We start from the raw sequence: 15,960 nt of genomic DNA on the forward strand, positions 1-15,960 counted from the left end.
GTTCGGCCCCTGATATGGAGGTCCAGCAACAGGCCCTGCAGTTGGAAGACCCTTCCCTTGAGGAAGTCCTGTCCATTGCTCAATCGTATGAAGTCTCTCACGCCGCCAGTCAACAGTTGGAAGCAGCAGTTCAGGGCGGTGTGACAGTGTCCACTGTGTCTGGGCTGGACGACGCGCAAGCGGTACAATGCGGCCGTTACGGCCACTCCCGCACGGCGCGTAAACAGAGTTCCAGCCGCCGGCCCGTTACCGTCCTGTGCGTCGTGCTATATACATCATGATCGGTCAGAGTGCCCCCAGCGTTGGGCTGTTTGTTGCAAATGTAATAAAAAAGGACACATTGCTAAAGTTTGCTGCTCAGCCTCAAAAGAATCGAAGGAAGCAGGTACAGAGGACATGGACATTGACATTCAGGAAGTTGCACGCGAGCGAGCGTTCACCTCATTGAAGAGCCTCCTCACGTCAATGCCTTGTTTGGCTACTTTTGACCCCAATAAGCCATTGGTCCTGGCTACAGATGCTTCACAGTATGGGGTGGGGGCGGTCCTAGCCCATCGCAACGCAGATGGCTCCGAGCAGCCACTGGCGTTTGCGTCTAAAATTCTTAGTCCCGTGCAGGCCCATTATTCCCAGGTGCAAAAAGAGGCTTTGGCCATTGTCTACACTGTTACCAAGTTTCACCCTTTCTTGTATGGCACGAAGTTTCAGTTAATCACTGACCATAAGCCATTAGTATCGTTATTTGGCCCCACCTCTCAGATTAGGGATAGGGCGCCCCACAGACTGCAGCACTGGGCCTTGTTTCTCTCTAAGTACCATTATGACATTCATTTTCGCCCTACCGGACAGCATGCTAATGCCGACGCTCTTTCCCGTCTTTCGGTGGGCCCGGATCCTAAGTTCGATCGGGAGGAGATTATGTGTTTTCATTTGGATGCGGCATCCCGTCAAGTGGTTGATGGCTTCCCAATCACTAGTTCAAGAGTCGAAAGGGAAACGGCAGCTGACCCAGTTCTCCAGCAAGTAGTTCGCCTCGTTCAGCAGGGGGTGGTTGTCCCGACCTCCAGGCCGGGCCTCGGACCCTCTTCGTAATTATTTTGTTCTACGAGACCGCCTCTCAGTCTTGGAAGGAGTTCTCCTTCTGGCTACCGATGATACAGCTCCTCGCATGGCTGTTCCTGCAAGTTTGCAAAGGGAGGTCCTCACGTTATTACATGAGGGGCACTGGAGTGTTTCCCGTACTAAAACCTTGGCTTGCAGACGTGTATTGGCCCCGTATTCACAGAGAAATTGAGCACTTGGTGGCCGCCTATTCCCAGTGTGTGAGCCAACAGGCGTCTCCCAGGTCAGTGTTCTCTTCATGGCTGCCTGCAACCCAGGCATGGGAACATGTTCACATAGATTTTGCGGGCCCGTTTCTCAATGGCTTTTGGCTCATTGTCATTGATGCTTATTCTTGATTCCCATATGTGGTTCACTGCTCCTCAACCACTTCAGAAGTTGCAATCCAGGCACTCGCAAAAATCTTTTCTGGGGAAGGTCTGCCAGTCACCCTGGTATCGGACAACGGACCTCAGTTTATTTTGCAGACCTTCCACGATTTTTGTAGGCACTTCGGTATTCGTCACATTTGCTCTCCCCCCTTTCATCCACAATTGAATGGGGAAGCCGAGTGCATGGTGCGCATGTTTAAGATGCAGATGAAAAAGTATCTGCACGAATTTCCTGCGGAGGAGGCATTGACGTTTTTCCTGACAGCATACCGGACCACACCAATGGGCAAACGCAGCCCCGCAGAGCTCCTCCACGGGTGCCAACCTAGGACTCTGCTGCACCTCCTCCGGTCTGGTCCTCGCCAGTCTTCGCAAAACGGGGTACCCGGCTTCCCACCGGGTATGTCGGTCTGGGCACGTGGGTTTGGTCGCAATCCACGTTGGATACTGGCGGTGGTCCTGTGCCGCAATGGCCGCCGGCACTATACCTTGCACGTGGGGGACGGGGAGGTACGTCGTCACCAAAATCAGCTACGTCCACGTTTGGGCACCTACCCTCCGACCCCTCAGGCGTCGGCTTCCTCATTGCCGGCACCCGTATTGTTTTCTCAGGGGACACTACCGCCCCTCCCACCTGTGACTCCACCACACTGTGATGGTTCTCAGCCTTGGCGGCCTCCAGTAGCTCCAGCACCGGCATTGCCATCGTTAGAGATGCCCCAGCGAGAGCCGGCCCCCCTCGCAGGTCCGGTTTCTCAGGAGGCTGGTTCACCTGTGCCGTGCCTCCCCATCATCCCCGCCACTGGGTCTTGCCCCTCCCGAGGTGGAACGGGATCTGGAGATCGACAGCTTGTTGCCCGTTCTGCCCCGAGCTCTGGCGGTGGGACGACGGGGGCCTCTTTGTGTGGGTCACTTCCAACCGTATTCGAAGGTTCCGGCTCAAGGGTTGGCAGATCCCCCGGACTCCAGCATTCCAATGGAAGTGGAGGTCATCGCTACTGGGACGACGGGGGCCTCTTTGTGTGGGTCAGTTCCAACCGTATTCGAAGGTTCCGGCTCGAGGGTTGGCAGATCCCCCTGACTCCAGCATTCCAATGGAAGTGGAGGTCATCGCTACTGCACGACACTTCACCTTCCGATGCAGAGGATCACAGTGGCTTCATCCCCCGAAAGAGGAGGAGTGTAGTAGCCACCAGAAAGATCGCGGGAGGTGCACATCGGCACTGCGCATCATGGACAGTAGTTGCTGCAAGTAAAGTCCCGTCCACCAGAGGGCACGCGAGAATTCAGCCGCGCCCTCTGCCGGCAGAACAACAACTACTCAGGCAGCACGGGCCGTGCCCAGTCAGCTTTTACATCGGGCATGCCTAGCAGACAGTTCCCGGTCTACACTATGTGAAGTGCGACGGAGAATGTGTATCATGTTAATACAGTTACTATTTTTCCATGGGTCATGCCATGGTGGCTGCACATCTGATATTAATCCCCAAGATGTCTTTTGGCATTTGAGGCAACTTCAACCTCTTCCAATGCTGTTTGTCCCTGGAAAATCTTTCACCACAGTTCAGGTTCAATGTATAACTGAAGATTTTCCTTCATTTTATCGACATTTATTATTGTTGGAGCCATGGCCAAGTCACTTTCAGTCACAAATGCTGGACACGCTGAGTCACAAAAGGACCCCCCCCCCTCTCTCTCTCTCTCTCTCTCTCTCTCTCTCTCACACACACACACACACACACACACACACACACAGAGAGAGAGAGAGAGAGAGAGAGAGAGAGAGAGAGAGAGAGAGAGAGAATTTTTTGGTTGATAAAAGTGTTACTACTTAGCCACAGGCAATAAAATTTTAGCAAGTGAGAAAAGATGGTAAAACTGACAAGTCTGATGTGGGAAAAGTGGTCTCAAGTTAATTGGTCTCTACATACCGCAAGCATTATCAGTAACAAAATGATAAATCTGGAAGAGGAATTAAAATTAAAGTGTTTTAGATTTGCCTATGATATAATTGCCAGAGACGGCAGGGGGCTTGCAACAGCACTTGAGCAGAATGGGTAGAGACTAGATGAATAGATCAGGTAACTAATGAAGCAGTACTGAATCTAATCATAAAGAGGGGAAATTTATGGTACTATAATTACAAGATGAACATCAACAGAAGTAAAACTAAGTTAATGGGGTATAGTGTTGTGGTCTACAGTCAAAAACTGGTTTCATGCCACGCTCCATGCTACTCTATCCTATACAAGTATCTATGTCTCTTCATAGTTACTGCAATCCATCTCAATATGAACCTGCTTACTGTGGTCAATTCTTGGAGAGCCTTTATATGTTTTATTCCACCATCTGCACTCCATTACCAGACAGATGATTCCTTGATATCTCAGGATTTGTCCCATCACATGATAACTCTTTTTAGTCAAATAGCACCATAAATTTCCCCTCTGTATGATTAGACTCCGTACCGCTTCATTAGTTACCTGATCTATTCATCTAGTCTTCAGCATTCACCTGTAGCAACAGATTTCAAAAGATTTTGTTCTCTCTGAACTGTTTATCATTCATTTTTCATTTCCATACTAAGCTACATTCTGACAAATACCTTCATAAAATATGCCCTAACACTTCATTTTATATTTAAAGACAACAATTTTCTCTTTTTCAGAAAAGCTTTTCTTGCTATTGCCAGTCTCCATTTTAGATCATACCTATTTTGCTGTTCAAGTAGCAAACTCATCTACCACTTTTAATTTCTTGCTTCCTAATTTAATTTCCTTGACACTGCCTGATTTAATCATATTCCACTGCATTTGTGTTATTTTTGTAGATATTCAATTTTAATTTCTCTTCAAGACGAGTCCACAACTGGCCCTGGAAATGTACTGTAGTTTAAAACCAGATTTGGAAATGTCTGTCTTATCATTTCAGAATCCATTTGAAATCTTCTAGGTCTCTTCCACATATGCAACCTCCTTTCACGATTCTTAAACCAAGTGTTAGTAACGATTAAATTGTGCTGTGTTCAATGTTCTACCAATCAGCTTCTTCTTTCATTCTTTCCCCCAAGTTAATATTTTCCTATATCTTCCTTTAATTTCCTTGTTTCCAATCAAAACTAAATTACCACCGAGCGAAATGGTGCACTGATTAGCACACTGGACTCACGTTCAGGTAGATGACTGGGCAAACCCCCATCTGACCATTCTGATTTAGATTTTTGTGATTTCCCTAAATTGCTTCAGCCAAATGTCGGTATGGTTCCTTTGAAAGGGTATAGCCAATTTCCTTCCCCATCCTCCTCTTGTCTGACAGAGCCAATGACCCTGCTGTTTGGTCCCCTCCCCCAAATCAAGTAACGAACCAACCAACCAGCCCCAACCAACTACATTACCACCTTCCTTACCAATACGAGTAGGCTACATTTTATTATCACATCACACATTCTTTCAATAACTTATTCATCTGAGGCACAGGTAGGCATATGAACTTTTACAAATGTGGTAGGTATTGGCTTTTTGTCTTCTTGGATGTAGTCCTTTTAAAACAGGAAAAGCTCAAGGAATTAGAATAGCAAATGAGGAACTAAGCTAGTAGTTAAGTTCTGCTATTCAGGCACAAAAATGAGAAGGAATTAGATTAGGAAATGAGAAACTAAAATCAGTAGTTGTACTTTGCTATTTGACAGCAGAATAGCTGAGAATAGCCAAAGTAAAGAGGATACAAAATGCAGACTGGCAATAGCATTATCATATTAAAATTTAAGTGATAGGGAGTCTTTTCTGAAAGTATTTATTTGGAGTATAGTATCCTACAGACATGAAATGTCGTTGATAAACAGTATATACAAAAATGTAGCAGCATTTAAAATGGGGTACTAAAGAACAACGCTTAAGATTAGATTGGCAGATTGAGTAACTAACAAAGAGGTATAGGATTCAATTAGGAAAATGACAAATTATATGGTAAAACATGACTAAAACATGGAACAGGATTATGGGACCATGAACTAATGAGTTAATGAGACAACTGATAATGCTTCTTTCTAACAACTTTCTTTCTTTTTTTTTCTTTTCTTTTCTTACGACGATGACATAATTCTCAGTGCATTGCAACTGCTAACTACAACCCATCAGTAAATGAAGCTAGCTATCCTCACTGAGAGTAGATATTTGTCATAAAAGATGCTTTCACTGAACTGCTCCTCTCCCTAGTGACACTTGCTCCACCTTCACCCCTATTTAATATTAACCAAATAAAAATGTGTGCATTAAGCAGACATTAGAAGACTTCAGGCTGCCGAAGCTTTGTGCTTAACCCTGCCATTAATAACAATAATAATAATAAAGCAGTGTGGGACCTACAGCAATGTAGCAGTGATTACACAGTTACTGTTGTGTTGTGCTGTTTATCAGTTTCTTTATTTGTTGCAAAGGGAATAACAAAGCAACTTCTGGTCCATTGCAAGAACTACCTACAACTTGGAGAAGGCATTTTCATGAGATAGTTATGCACAAAAGATGTGTATCTCTCAATTTTACTGTCATAGATGAATGGTGCAAAGTACATGTGTAGTAGGTGGACTACTTGACGAAGATGAAGTTGATATTTGTGTTTCACAGGCTGTAACCTCCCCCACACTGTGTGACATGTTTTGCTATTATTTAAAAAATACATATAATTATTGGTAACTAACTAAATCAGCATTACAGTCTAACAAAATGGTGATAATAGTATTGATCTTTTAAAAACAGTGTACAAGGTGTAAAACTTTGCTTCCACCATTTTTTCCCAACATTTGAGGCTTTAATGAAACAAACTGGTTACACAGGTATCATTCAAAGCACTTTCCATTGCTGGCCACTACTTTCTCCCATCTTTCGGGCAGTGCACGAATCCCATGTCTAAAAAATTGTTCGTCTTTTGAAGCGATCCACGAATCGATCCAATTTGTGACTTCCTCATGAGATCATAAGTGTTGGTCAGCCAGACCATGCTCCATTGACCTAAACAGGTGATAGTTACAGGGAGCAATGTCTGGAGAATACAGCGGGTGAAGTAAGATTTCCCATTTTAATGTTTCCAAGTACGTTTTGACATCTTTTGCAATGTGGGGCAGAGCGTTGTCATGCTGCAAAATCACTTTATCGTGCCTCTCGCTGTATTGCGGCCTTTTGTCTTTTAATGCTCTGCTCAAACACATTAATTGCGATCAATAACGAGCACCTGTGATTGTTTCACTTGGTTTTAACACCTCATAGTACATGATGCCGAGCTGGTCTCACCATATGCAGAGCACAATCTTGGAGCCGTGAATATTCAGTTTGGCCATCGAGGTGGAAGCATGGCCGGGATATTTCCATGAATTTTTCCGTATAGGGTTATCATAATGAAACTATTTTACATCCCCAGTCACAAGGCGGTGCAGAAATCCCTTCCGTTTTTGCCTCTGAAGCAGCTGTTCACAAACACACAAACGCCGTTCAATGTCTTTTTGTTTCAGCTCACACTGGACCGAAGTTCCTTCTTTCTGAATCATGCCCATAGCCTTGAGACATTTTGAAATGGCTTGCTGTGTCACTCCCACTAATCATGCAAATTCTTCTTGAGTTTGACACGAGTCTTCGCCCAGCAATGTCTCCAATTCTGCATCTTCGAAAACATTTTCTCTTCCACCACTATGCCGCTATACTACGTTAAAAATCACCGTTCTTGAAGTGTTGAAACCACTCACGACACGTTCTTTCACTAATAGCATCCTTACCATACGTACTTGAGGGCTTTCGATGAGACTCAGTCGCTATTTTCTTCATACTGAAACAAAACAGTAACACCTCCCGCAAATGATGAGAAATAGGCTCGTAAACTGACATTTTCAATCACGAACAACTTTGTGATGCAGACACAAATCGACTTATGTTTGAATGAAGTCATGTTGTCCGAGGTCCCAGCTAACTGCAAGATGTCTGCGATCTGTTTCTTTCGACCACTACTAACCGTTGTCGCCACCAATCAGCAAACTGCGGAAGCAAAGTTGTACGCTTTGTAGTTTTGTAACTAAAACATAATTGAACCATTTTTTTGTAGCCCTCAGAAAATTTAATTTTACCCCTGAAAGGAGTAACTAATCCTAGGTGTTGTGCAATCCCTCAATGATGATTCTTTTCCGTACACTACAGCGTCATCAGCAAACAGCGGCAGACTCCTGCTCGTGCTATCCACCATACCATTTATGTCTACAAAGGACAAGAGTGGTCCTATCCCATTTCACTATGGTACTCCTGATTATACCATTGTCTCTGATGAATGCTCACCATCAAGGACAACGTGCTCGGTTTTATTACTTAAGAGCATTCAAGCGACTCCAGTAACTGGGGAACTATTCAGTATGCTCACACCTTTGCTAACAGTCTGCATTGGGGCACCATGTCAAACATTTTGCAGAAATCTAGAAATATGGAATCTGCCTGCTGTCCTCCGTCCATAGTTCACAGAATATGGTGTAAGGAAAGGGAAAGCTGAGATTTGCACGAGCAATGCTTTCTAAATCTGTGCTGTTTTTTGGAGCTCATCCAACAAGGAATATAAAAAAGGCAAATCATTCAAAATGCTACAAATAAGTTGCTGGAATGATTGTGCTGTACTGAAAAGATCAAATAGCATCTTCAAAGATTCAAAAAGTCTAATTGGCATTATTACAGCTGTTTTAGGCACTACTAATGGCATAACAGGTATGTGGTGACAAGCTCAGAAAAGGTCAATTAGAGAAAAACTGTTTGAGAATTGGCAGCTGAAATCTTTTAAATGAGGTGCTGGGTGCAGTCTGGTACAGTGACAGAATTTAAAACTCAGTCTCCACAGGGATTATAGTTTCCATCTTTCTTTTGAACATGATGGAGAAGAACAGACCAGCAGCTTTTAGAAGAACAACATATTCCAAGGCTGATAATCTCTTAAAATTCAAGTTTACCTTGAGCAAATTTTTATGGTGATAAGCACCCAGCTTGGGCATGCACTGGAGGTCCTATAGTTATTATTGTGTATTGTACACTAACTTCAGTAAAACCATAATTATGTTCCTCTGTGAGAATGTTAAGATATTGCTTTAGCACATTTTGATATTTGGGGTGTGGATCCATCAAAAATACAAAACTGTCAGTAGGCACAACTGCAGAGCCAATACTAGTGATCAAAATTTATCAGCTGAGCAGATTTTTGGTTTGTGTGTCAAACAACAGATGACAAAAGCTTAAAAAAAAAAAAAAAAAAAATCGGCAGCAATAATAGGCTGGCAAACATCTGCAAGAAGAATGGCCACAGAGATCTTCTTCAAAGGTCTATTCTGTAGCTGGTAATTCGGAGATGTCTGCTCTGGAATCAAGCAAAAATCTAGGATTTGTGTTGCACTCAGTTATGAACAGATGGCAAAACGATTTAGCCTCCTCACGCAATGATGCGCCAAGTGGAGATAATACTAAATTTCTATCTGAGCATTAGCAAACTGTTGAGGAACAAATGAACATGGTGGTGGACATTTTCTCGCATTCTGATTCAATTTATGAGACCAACACAAAGAATGTTTCTATGCATCCTGCGGTGATTACAAGCTGCTTCTCAATCGTATCCAAGTTTGTAGCTTCAGAATCTGGCTCGTTAGTTCTGAAACCTGCTTTTCCAGATGGGAAAGTCTGTCATTTTGAGATGGAGGCAAAACAGTTTCAGCACTATATACAAACTAACTGGGCATCACAATCTCTTCAATTCTGTCGGCCGCAGAAGCCACTGTATCGAGACTTACATCTTAATTAGCTACTTTGATACAACATGTATTGGTTGGTAGCCATTGAAGAAATATAGTTGTTTGGCAAAAGCATGCATCTCTCTGAGAAAAGTACATGCCCTTTTGTTTCCTTGTTCTACTTCAATTAGTAATTTTTTAACTTTACATGACATTCTTCAAACTCCGAGATAAGGTGTGTTTATAAGTATGTACATGGGGTAATCAGTAATGGTTTGGACATTAAACCTGAAATGAGCTCAGCAACTTTGCTATCTGGTGATTCCACAATGTAATGATATTTTGTCACTTCACTGTTCATATTTTCAGTAACAAATTAAGATTCTCCTCACAAAAATCATATTTTTATATTTTCCGTCAGAAGAGTGGTATTTTGAAAGCTACAAGCAATATTCCGTGCTGCCATCTTTTCATGGTGGGTTTGCCATAAAATCGCATATTTAAATTAATGTAGTGCAACTGGAGTAACATCTATGATTTTTGTTTACTTGCAATCACATCATGGGTTCATCAGTTGGGGTTGTAGTAAAGGTAAATATCCATTTAGCACCGCCAATTTAAAGTATATTTTTTACAACTGTGTTGGAATGGAAAGAATAAACAGGAAAAACCTCACTATTTCAATATGTGTCAATATTTTTAAGAGAGCTTATATTTCACTACATCAGTTACAGCAATGGTGCCAGTCATTATCACAATATGAGGTGAGGATATGCCTGCATAGCAATCTAAAGTAGATAAGCCCTGTGATGAAATTAGGAAATTACTTAACCACTACAAAGTTCAATGCACGGTGAGTGTTTTCAACAGTCTTGCTAGTAGAACACCACAATTTAAGAAGCAACTTTGTAAAGCTATTGTAATTTTTTTTTTTTTTTATTTGGTTGGCGAAATTTTTACTGCAAATGAATAAGTGAAAATTGATCACAGTATTACAGAAATGAAACATAAGCTCACATGTTTACGCAAATTAAAACATACAAAATCATTTACAAGCTCTTATATTCAATTTTAAGATAAATATCAACTACTGTAATGGTATAAGACATGGCTTATAACCATGGAATAATTATGATTCCATTAGTCCATACCATTGTGACTTTGAGACCATTTACTGGTTACAGGATTTTGAAACAACAATAAATTTCTTTTGTGTTTTCTATTCGAAGCATTATTGCGCATATTCCAAACTAGTAGATCATCCTGCTTTTACATACCTTGATTTGTAACAAGTATATACAATAAACTAAACATTGTACATTGTTAGATCAATGCAGAAATCTGGCTGGTATATATTTAAATTTAAATTACAGTGAAATCTTACAATATTTGACCATCTGACAATATGAATGTACCAAACATTACCTGTGTTGTGTGCAGCCCAACATGTTCCATAGTTGATATTCTTGAGCTGCCCAAGACACTCTTCTGAGATCTGTGGCCTCATGAACTGGAATGTCACTGTAGCAGAAAAAAATAAGTTGCAATTGACTTCTAACCATATTACTGGAGCAACTGTATGGAAAAAGTGGGTAAATGTTAATTGGATTACGTTAGATTCAGTTTTTGTTCCATAGACCCAAAAAATGAGATGATTCTCATGGGTGTGGAACAGGTCAGAAAGTATAATACAATACTTACTACCTGATCACCAGATCATTAGTCAGGAGATTGTTGAGATAGGTGAATGCAATGCGGCAAACTGGAACAGCTAATATTTATAGAATTAACATGCTGTCAGAATGAAATATTGTTAGGCACTATTAATAAATTTATCGTACACAAAATACCTAATCTTGACTGTTGTGACCAAGTGATGTCAAAACTGAAATCTAACAGACATTTTTACTTTTGCTGGCTTAACAGTCTCTGTTAAGATATTCATCAATAGAGTAGAAGGAGTTGCCTATCAAAAAGTCTTTCAAACTCTGTTTAAACCATACTTTATTTGGGGGGGGGGGGGCTCCTCCCATTTTTCAAAGTTTATGTCTGATATATGTAAAGAATATGCAACAAAATACTCACTGTAGACTTGTACATTATCTGACATGAGTTTCCTGATTTCACCTTGCATTTTTAGCTTTTATGATGAAAGACATGTTAAATATTGCAAAGTGTGGCAGATACAGCATGAATGCAAACATATGCTACAGGTCATTCTTTTACCCTTTATTTGGCATTCTCATTCAATGGCTTTGCCTACTCTCCACCCAATTATTACCTTTCAACTTAATCTATACTTCAGGCTACACTACAGATCAGTGTCACCATAACCAAGAACCAGCATCATACTCTAACCAGTACAGACTGCATACAGACGTACAGGGTGACTGGTCAGTCAAGGAATATCTCTGAGTTCGTAATTTTATTCTGAAATTGTTCTTGTATGCACTTCAACCAAGCTTCCAACACGAGTTCTTGAAGTATCGGCATGTGAAGCAAGACTGTCCTTCAGGATAAAAAAGCTCATTCCAGTAAAAGCTGCTGACAGCAGATGCCTTCGGCATGCTGAATAAAGTGGTGTACCCACACAACCGTGTTAACTAATAAGGAATGTGGAAATCGAGTCACATGTGGGCGCCAGAGGATCTTTGACGGCAGAGTGCAGCTGCTCACCTCTCTCGTGTTTGAACCTCCATACATGACAGATACTCTCCCTCTTCCATGAATGGCTACTGGCCACACAAATGTAAATTGCCACCACTCACAGTTCCTATTCTCTTCATTTATTTCTCCACTCTTGTAGACTGGCCATCAACCTTTATCTGTGGCCCCAAGATGAGCCCTTCACCACCAAGAACATAGACCAGGTTTTCTTCATTTAACTCTTATTTCATCACCTAATGCACACCCATTCTGCTTCTCATCCTGTACACCTAACTGCATACACTGATGAACTTTACACCCCCCCCCCCCAACTGATCCAGTATCAACCATTTTGTGTTACACGAAAGACTACCTCCATATCTCAGAAATGAAATACCAGCAGAGTAGCAAAAGACAAAGTTACAACACGTAGTCTCCACACCGTGGAGAGAGTAAAAATTTTTCTGGTTTGCATAAGTTCCCAAGTTTTTTTTATAAAGCTTGCTTACAGAAGTTCAGCATGCTGTTATCACTAATATAATTATTAAAATCTCAAACAATGGCAAATATCCAGAACATTTCAACTATTTCTAGTCTCACCAGTGCATAAGAAAGGAGACGGAATCTTCAGATAACTACCAACCTATATCACTTATATCTATAATAGCCAAAATAATAGAGCATTGCACACATAAAAAGATGAGCCAATATTTTGAATGTAATGATATACTTTGCTTCTCACAACATAAACTGAATGTGGTTGATGATAATTTGATTCTATTTATCCATGATAAGCAATTATACATGACGCACTGAAATATCAGAAAATAATATGCTGAACACAAAAAGTGAGAAAGTGTTAGCTGTGTACAAACGAACAAAAAATGCATGTTCAATAAATATGGTCAACAAGATTATTTAGCCTTGTGACCTATGTCTTGGGGGTCAACGAGGAAATGATCACAGCACATTTTACCTATAAAGTTGTGAAAACACTTTAAAACTTCACATATTGAAAATACAAATTTGACATAATGGCCTGCTGACCTTTGTAATATTAGTCCCTAAACAATTCTTGCAATACATAAGCATTATACTGAATATTCTAGTATCTAGTGAATCAAACACACGAGACAATGATGATAAATATTGAACAAATGAAACATAACAACCAATACTCAAAACTTAATTATCCTAGTGAAGATCTATAACGCTACCAAAGCTATTTTGAGATTACTACGGGTATGGTTATCATGAATCTTAAATCCAGTCCTGAATTATGATTAAATTGGCCACAAACAGCCTTGTGAAACAAGGAGATACGGGAGTTTGTAGCAAGGAAGTTGTGCTGCTACGATAACTCTAATCTGTATAATTCAGAAAAGCAAATGTTGGAGGGAAGAACCCAGATCACATAGGTTTATATTTATTTTATTGAAATCTAGCATGCTGGTCTCAGTGTGGTCAACTCTGCTCTTGTAATGGTTTGTCTGTGGCCTTTCATTATTGTGCACAGCTGACTGGTGCTCATGACCACACAAAATGTGCAGAAATTGCAGCAGAGCTGGTATATGACATGGCTGCTTTTCACGTGGCTCTGCCACTGATGGTATAGGATAAGCCTGTGACAGGACTAGAGTAGTATGTGCCAGGGGGGTGTATCAGACAGATCTTGTATCCGAAGTTTTCCATTGGGATTTGAACCAAGTGGCAAGACATTGGGAAAAGGTGTGGCATAAGGATGGGCAAGTTTAAATATTTTTTAGGTTGGGTGGATGGCCGAAAACCAGTAATTACACTGTACACAGAAGCATTTTAGCTCATTCATTCTATGTGACTGTAATAATGAAATGTATTCTATGATTACATTTTATACTTTTGGTTACAAACAAATAAATCCATTTCATTTAAGTATGGGCCACATACGACATAATTATCCTTATGGCACAATACTGTACAGGTTGAAAGAATTACTTAGCACAAAACAGACCTACACTAACTGCCCGCATGGATGATTTTGAAATGAGAGGGTAAGAGAATGTATATCAATTGTGTCCTTTGACGAAATAAAGTTGGCTGGTTGCATATTGTGATTCATCATTATCAGTTCGAGCGTTTAACATGCTTTTAATAATAATATCAGCAATATTATGCGGACAATTTGGTTTTTCCCAGACCCTTCTCTAGTCCGCTCTCATCTGGCCCGATTACGTAGGTTTGAAATTCAGTACTTTTCTCGTCTGAGCTTCCAAGTAATAGGAAGCAAAATGAGCGATTAATAATCCATATTTTAGTCGAGTTGATGTTCAGTCACATTACAAAGGGTAAATTGCGTAGCCCATGCTACATGGATTGAAACACAGTATCACTTCATTTCTGTGACTGTGGTCATTTAATATCCTATCAGTTATGAAAAATGACCGAAATGTGATGTATATCAAGCCCAAAGGTCCTATTTCAACTGCTTATGTCACGTGCTGCTGACTTACAACGCAGCAGTGCATTCAAACCAGCTAATATAGCAGAGTTGTGTTTCACTTATATACATTTTTAGTTTTATATACCAAGTACGTTATTTATAGTTATACTTTAAAGCCGCCTTATCCACTGCTCTCACTGTACTTCGAAAATAATACAATTTGTCAACGTAATAGAACACAGCACTAACGGAAGCGACGCACTTCTTTTCCTTTATCATCTCAAAATATATAAACATCCTTTTTTCCTTACTACTATAACCCTCACAGTTTTAGTTGATATTGAATAATACCTGTAAATGCAGAGTTTCACTAAGAACTTCCAGGCACTGGTGCTTCAAATCAGCAATAACGGAAGTATCACGGTCCTTCTACTCGTTTTACACCCAAACTTTAAAATTTGTTTACAGCGGTACAACTTGTTTTGACTGAACGAAGTACCAAATGAGAAGAAATGAAGTGCATAAACAGTCGAAAGATACTTCCATTAAATAGAGATATTTCTACTCTACTGTTACTTCAGTGGAATATCTGCCACTGGCTTTCTCAGAAATCAGGGCCGAAATGAAAATAATGGCAGGCAAAACATTGCGAATAATAGCTTCGTATACCTGTTCTTTTCCATCGTTAGGGAGCCGGTTGAAAATACTTAATCTCTTAAGTTACCACCAAGTTTTTAAGAACGTGTTTAATCACACTATAAGTTTTGGAATAACGGTTTAAAAAACAAAGTTCTGACACAAACAGCAAATAACTCATCCCCACTCGATGGTATTCCAGATGAAGAGTAGCAACGTAAAGGCGTTGTAGTTCAAACAAAAATAAATTTATTTAGGCACCAAACTTTTGATGAAAATATAGTTTTCGCTTATGAGAAAATCACGAGTAGATATGAAGTTGGGACAATCTAATTACACATCAATACAAAAAGGAATGAATCAAATAAAACAATGTGGGAACATAGAATTTACTTCACAAGGGAAAGAACTGATTGAACCAGTGTAGTTCAAAAGCTAAATAATCTAAATGGAGCAGTTGCAAAAAAACCAGTATATTATTCCTTAATTTTAGAAGATTTTATAACTTGTAACGTTGAATAACTGTAATGTATGATCTTGTTGTTTTGTACTTCCGTTTCACTGTAGTAAATGCTCAAATTTGTAGTTATTAACATATTTTATTCCTGTACACGTTATTTTAGTTTGTAATTATGAGCCTACCGTGTTTAGTTACGGGCAAGTGGAGTAACTTTGTACCAAATTTTAACAGTTTCTGAAAATTCTGGACAAAAAATCAATTACACAACGCAACAGACATTGTAACATTTTCCATCTATAGTTACTGAATGCCTGGAAAACTGAAAATGTGACTATGCCCTATTTGAGCAAAATTTCAATTTTAATGCCAGCACAAAATTACACAGTCATTCAGGTTAACTTTAGACTAGTCTTTCAAAAAAAGAATTTTTCCTATATATAAAGTTCTGCGTAAATTTAGATCATCCAGGAGGAAATCAAGTGTTAACAAGGAGGAATTCAGAAATATCACGATCTTTGTAACGCCTTGGCATTGTTCAACTTGAATCACTGTCTCCAGAAGCTCTCTT

The 15,960-nt window shown here is 40.4% G+C and overlaps 1 protein-coding gene across 5 annotated transcripts in view; it reads right to left on the reverse strand.

Annotated features, from left to right (window-relative positions):
- Positions 1-14,845, reverse strand: part of LOC126194812 (gastrula zinc finger protein XlCGF17.1-like) — a 118,107-nt gene extending 103,262 nt beyond the window's left edge. For 3 of the 5 annotated variants that reach the window (XM_049933133.1, XM_049933132.1, XM_049933129.1), the window contains exons 1-2: positions 14,648-14,845; positions 10,657-10,752 (exon numbers count right to left, since the gene is read on the reverse strand). In XM_049933133.1, coding sequence (XP_049789090.1) covers positions 10,657-10,686 — 30 coding nt within the window. In that variant the 5' untranslated portion in view covers positions 10,687-10,752; positions 14,648-14,845. Of the gene's footprint in view, positions 1-10,656; positions 10,753-10,932; positions 12,330-14,647 lie in introns of those variants that run through there. The other 2 variants (XM_049933130.1, XM_049933131.1) reach the window with 2 other exon arrangements.
- Positions 14,846-15,960: the final 1,115 nt, after the last annotated feature.

This window comes from Schistocerca nitens, chromosome 7 (genome assembly GCF_023898315.1).
Source record: "Schistocerca nitens isolate TAMUIC-IGC-003100 chromosome 7, iqSchNite1.1, whole genome shotgun sequence".
Classification (NCBI taxonomy): Eukaryota; Metazoa; Arthropoda; class Insecta; order Orthoptera; family Acrididae; genus Schistocerca; species Schistocerca nitens.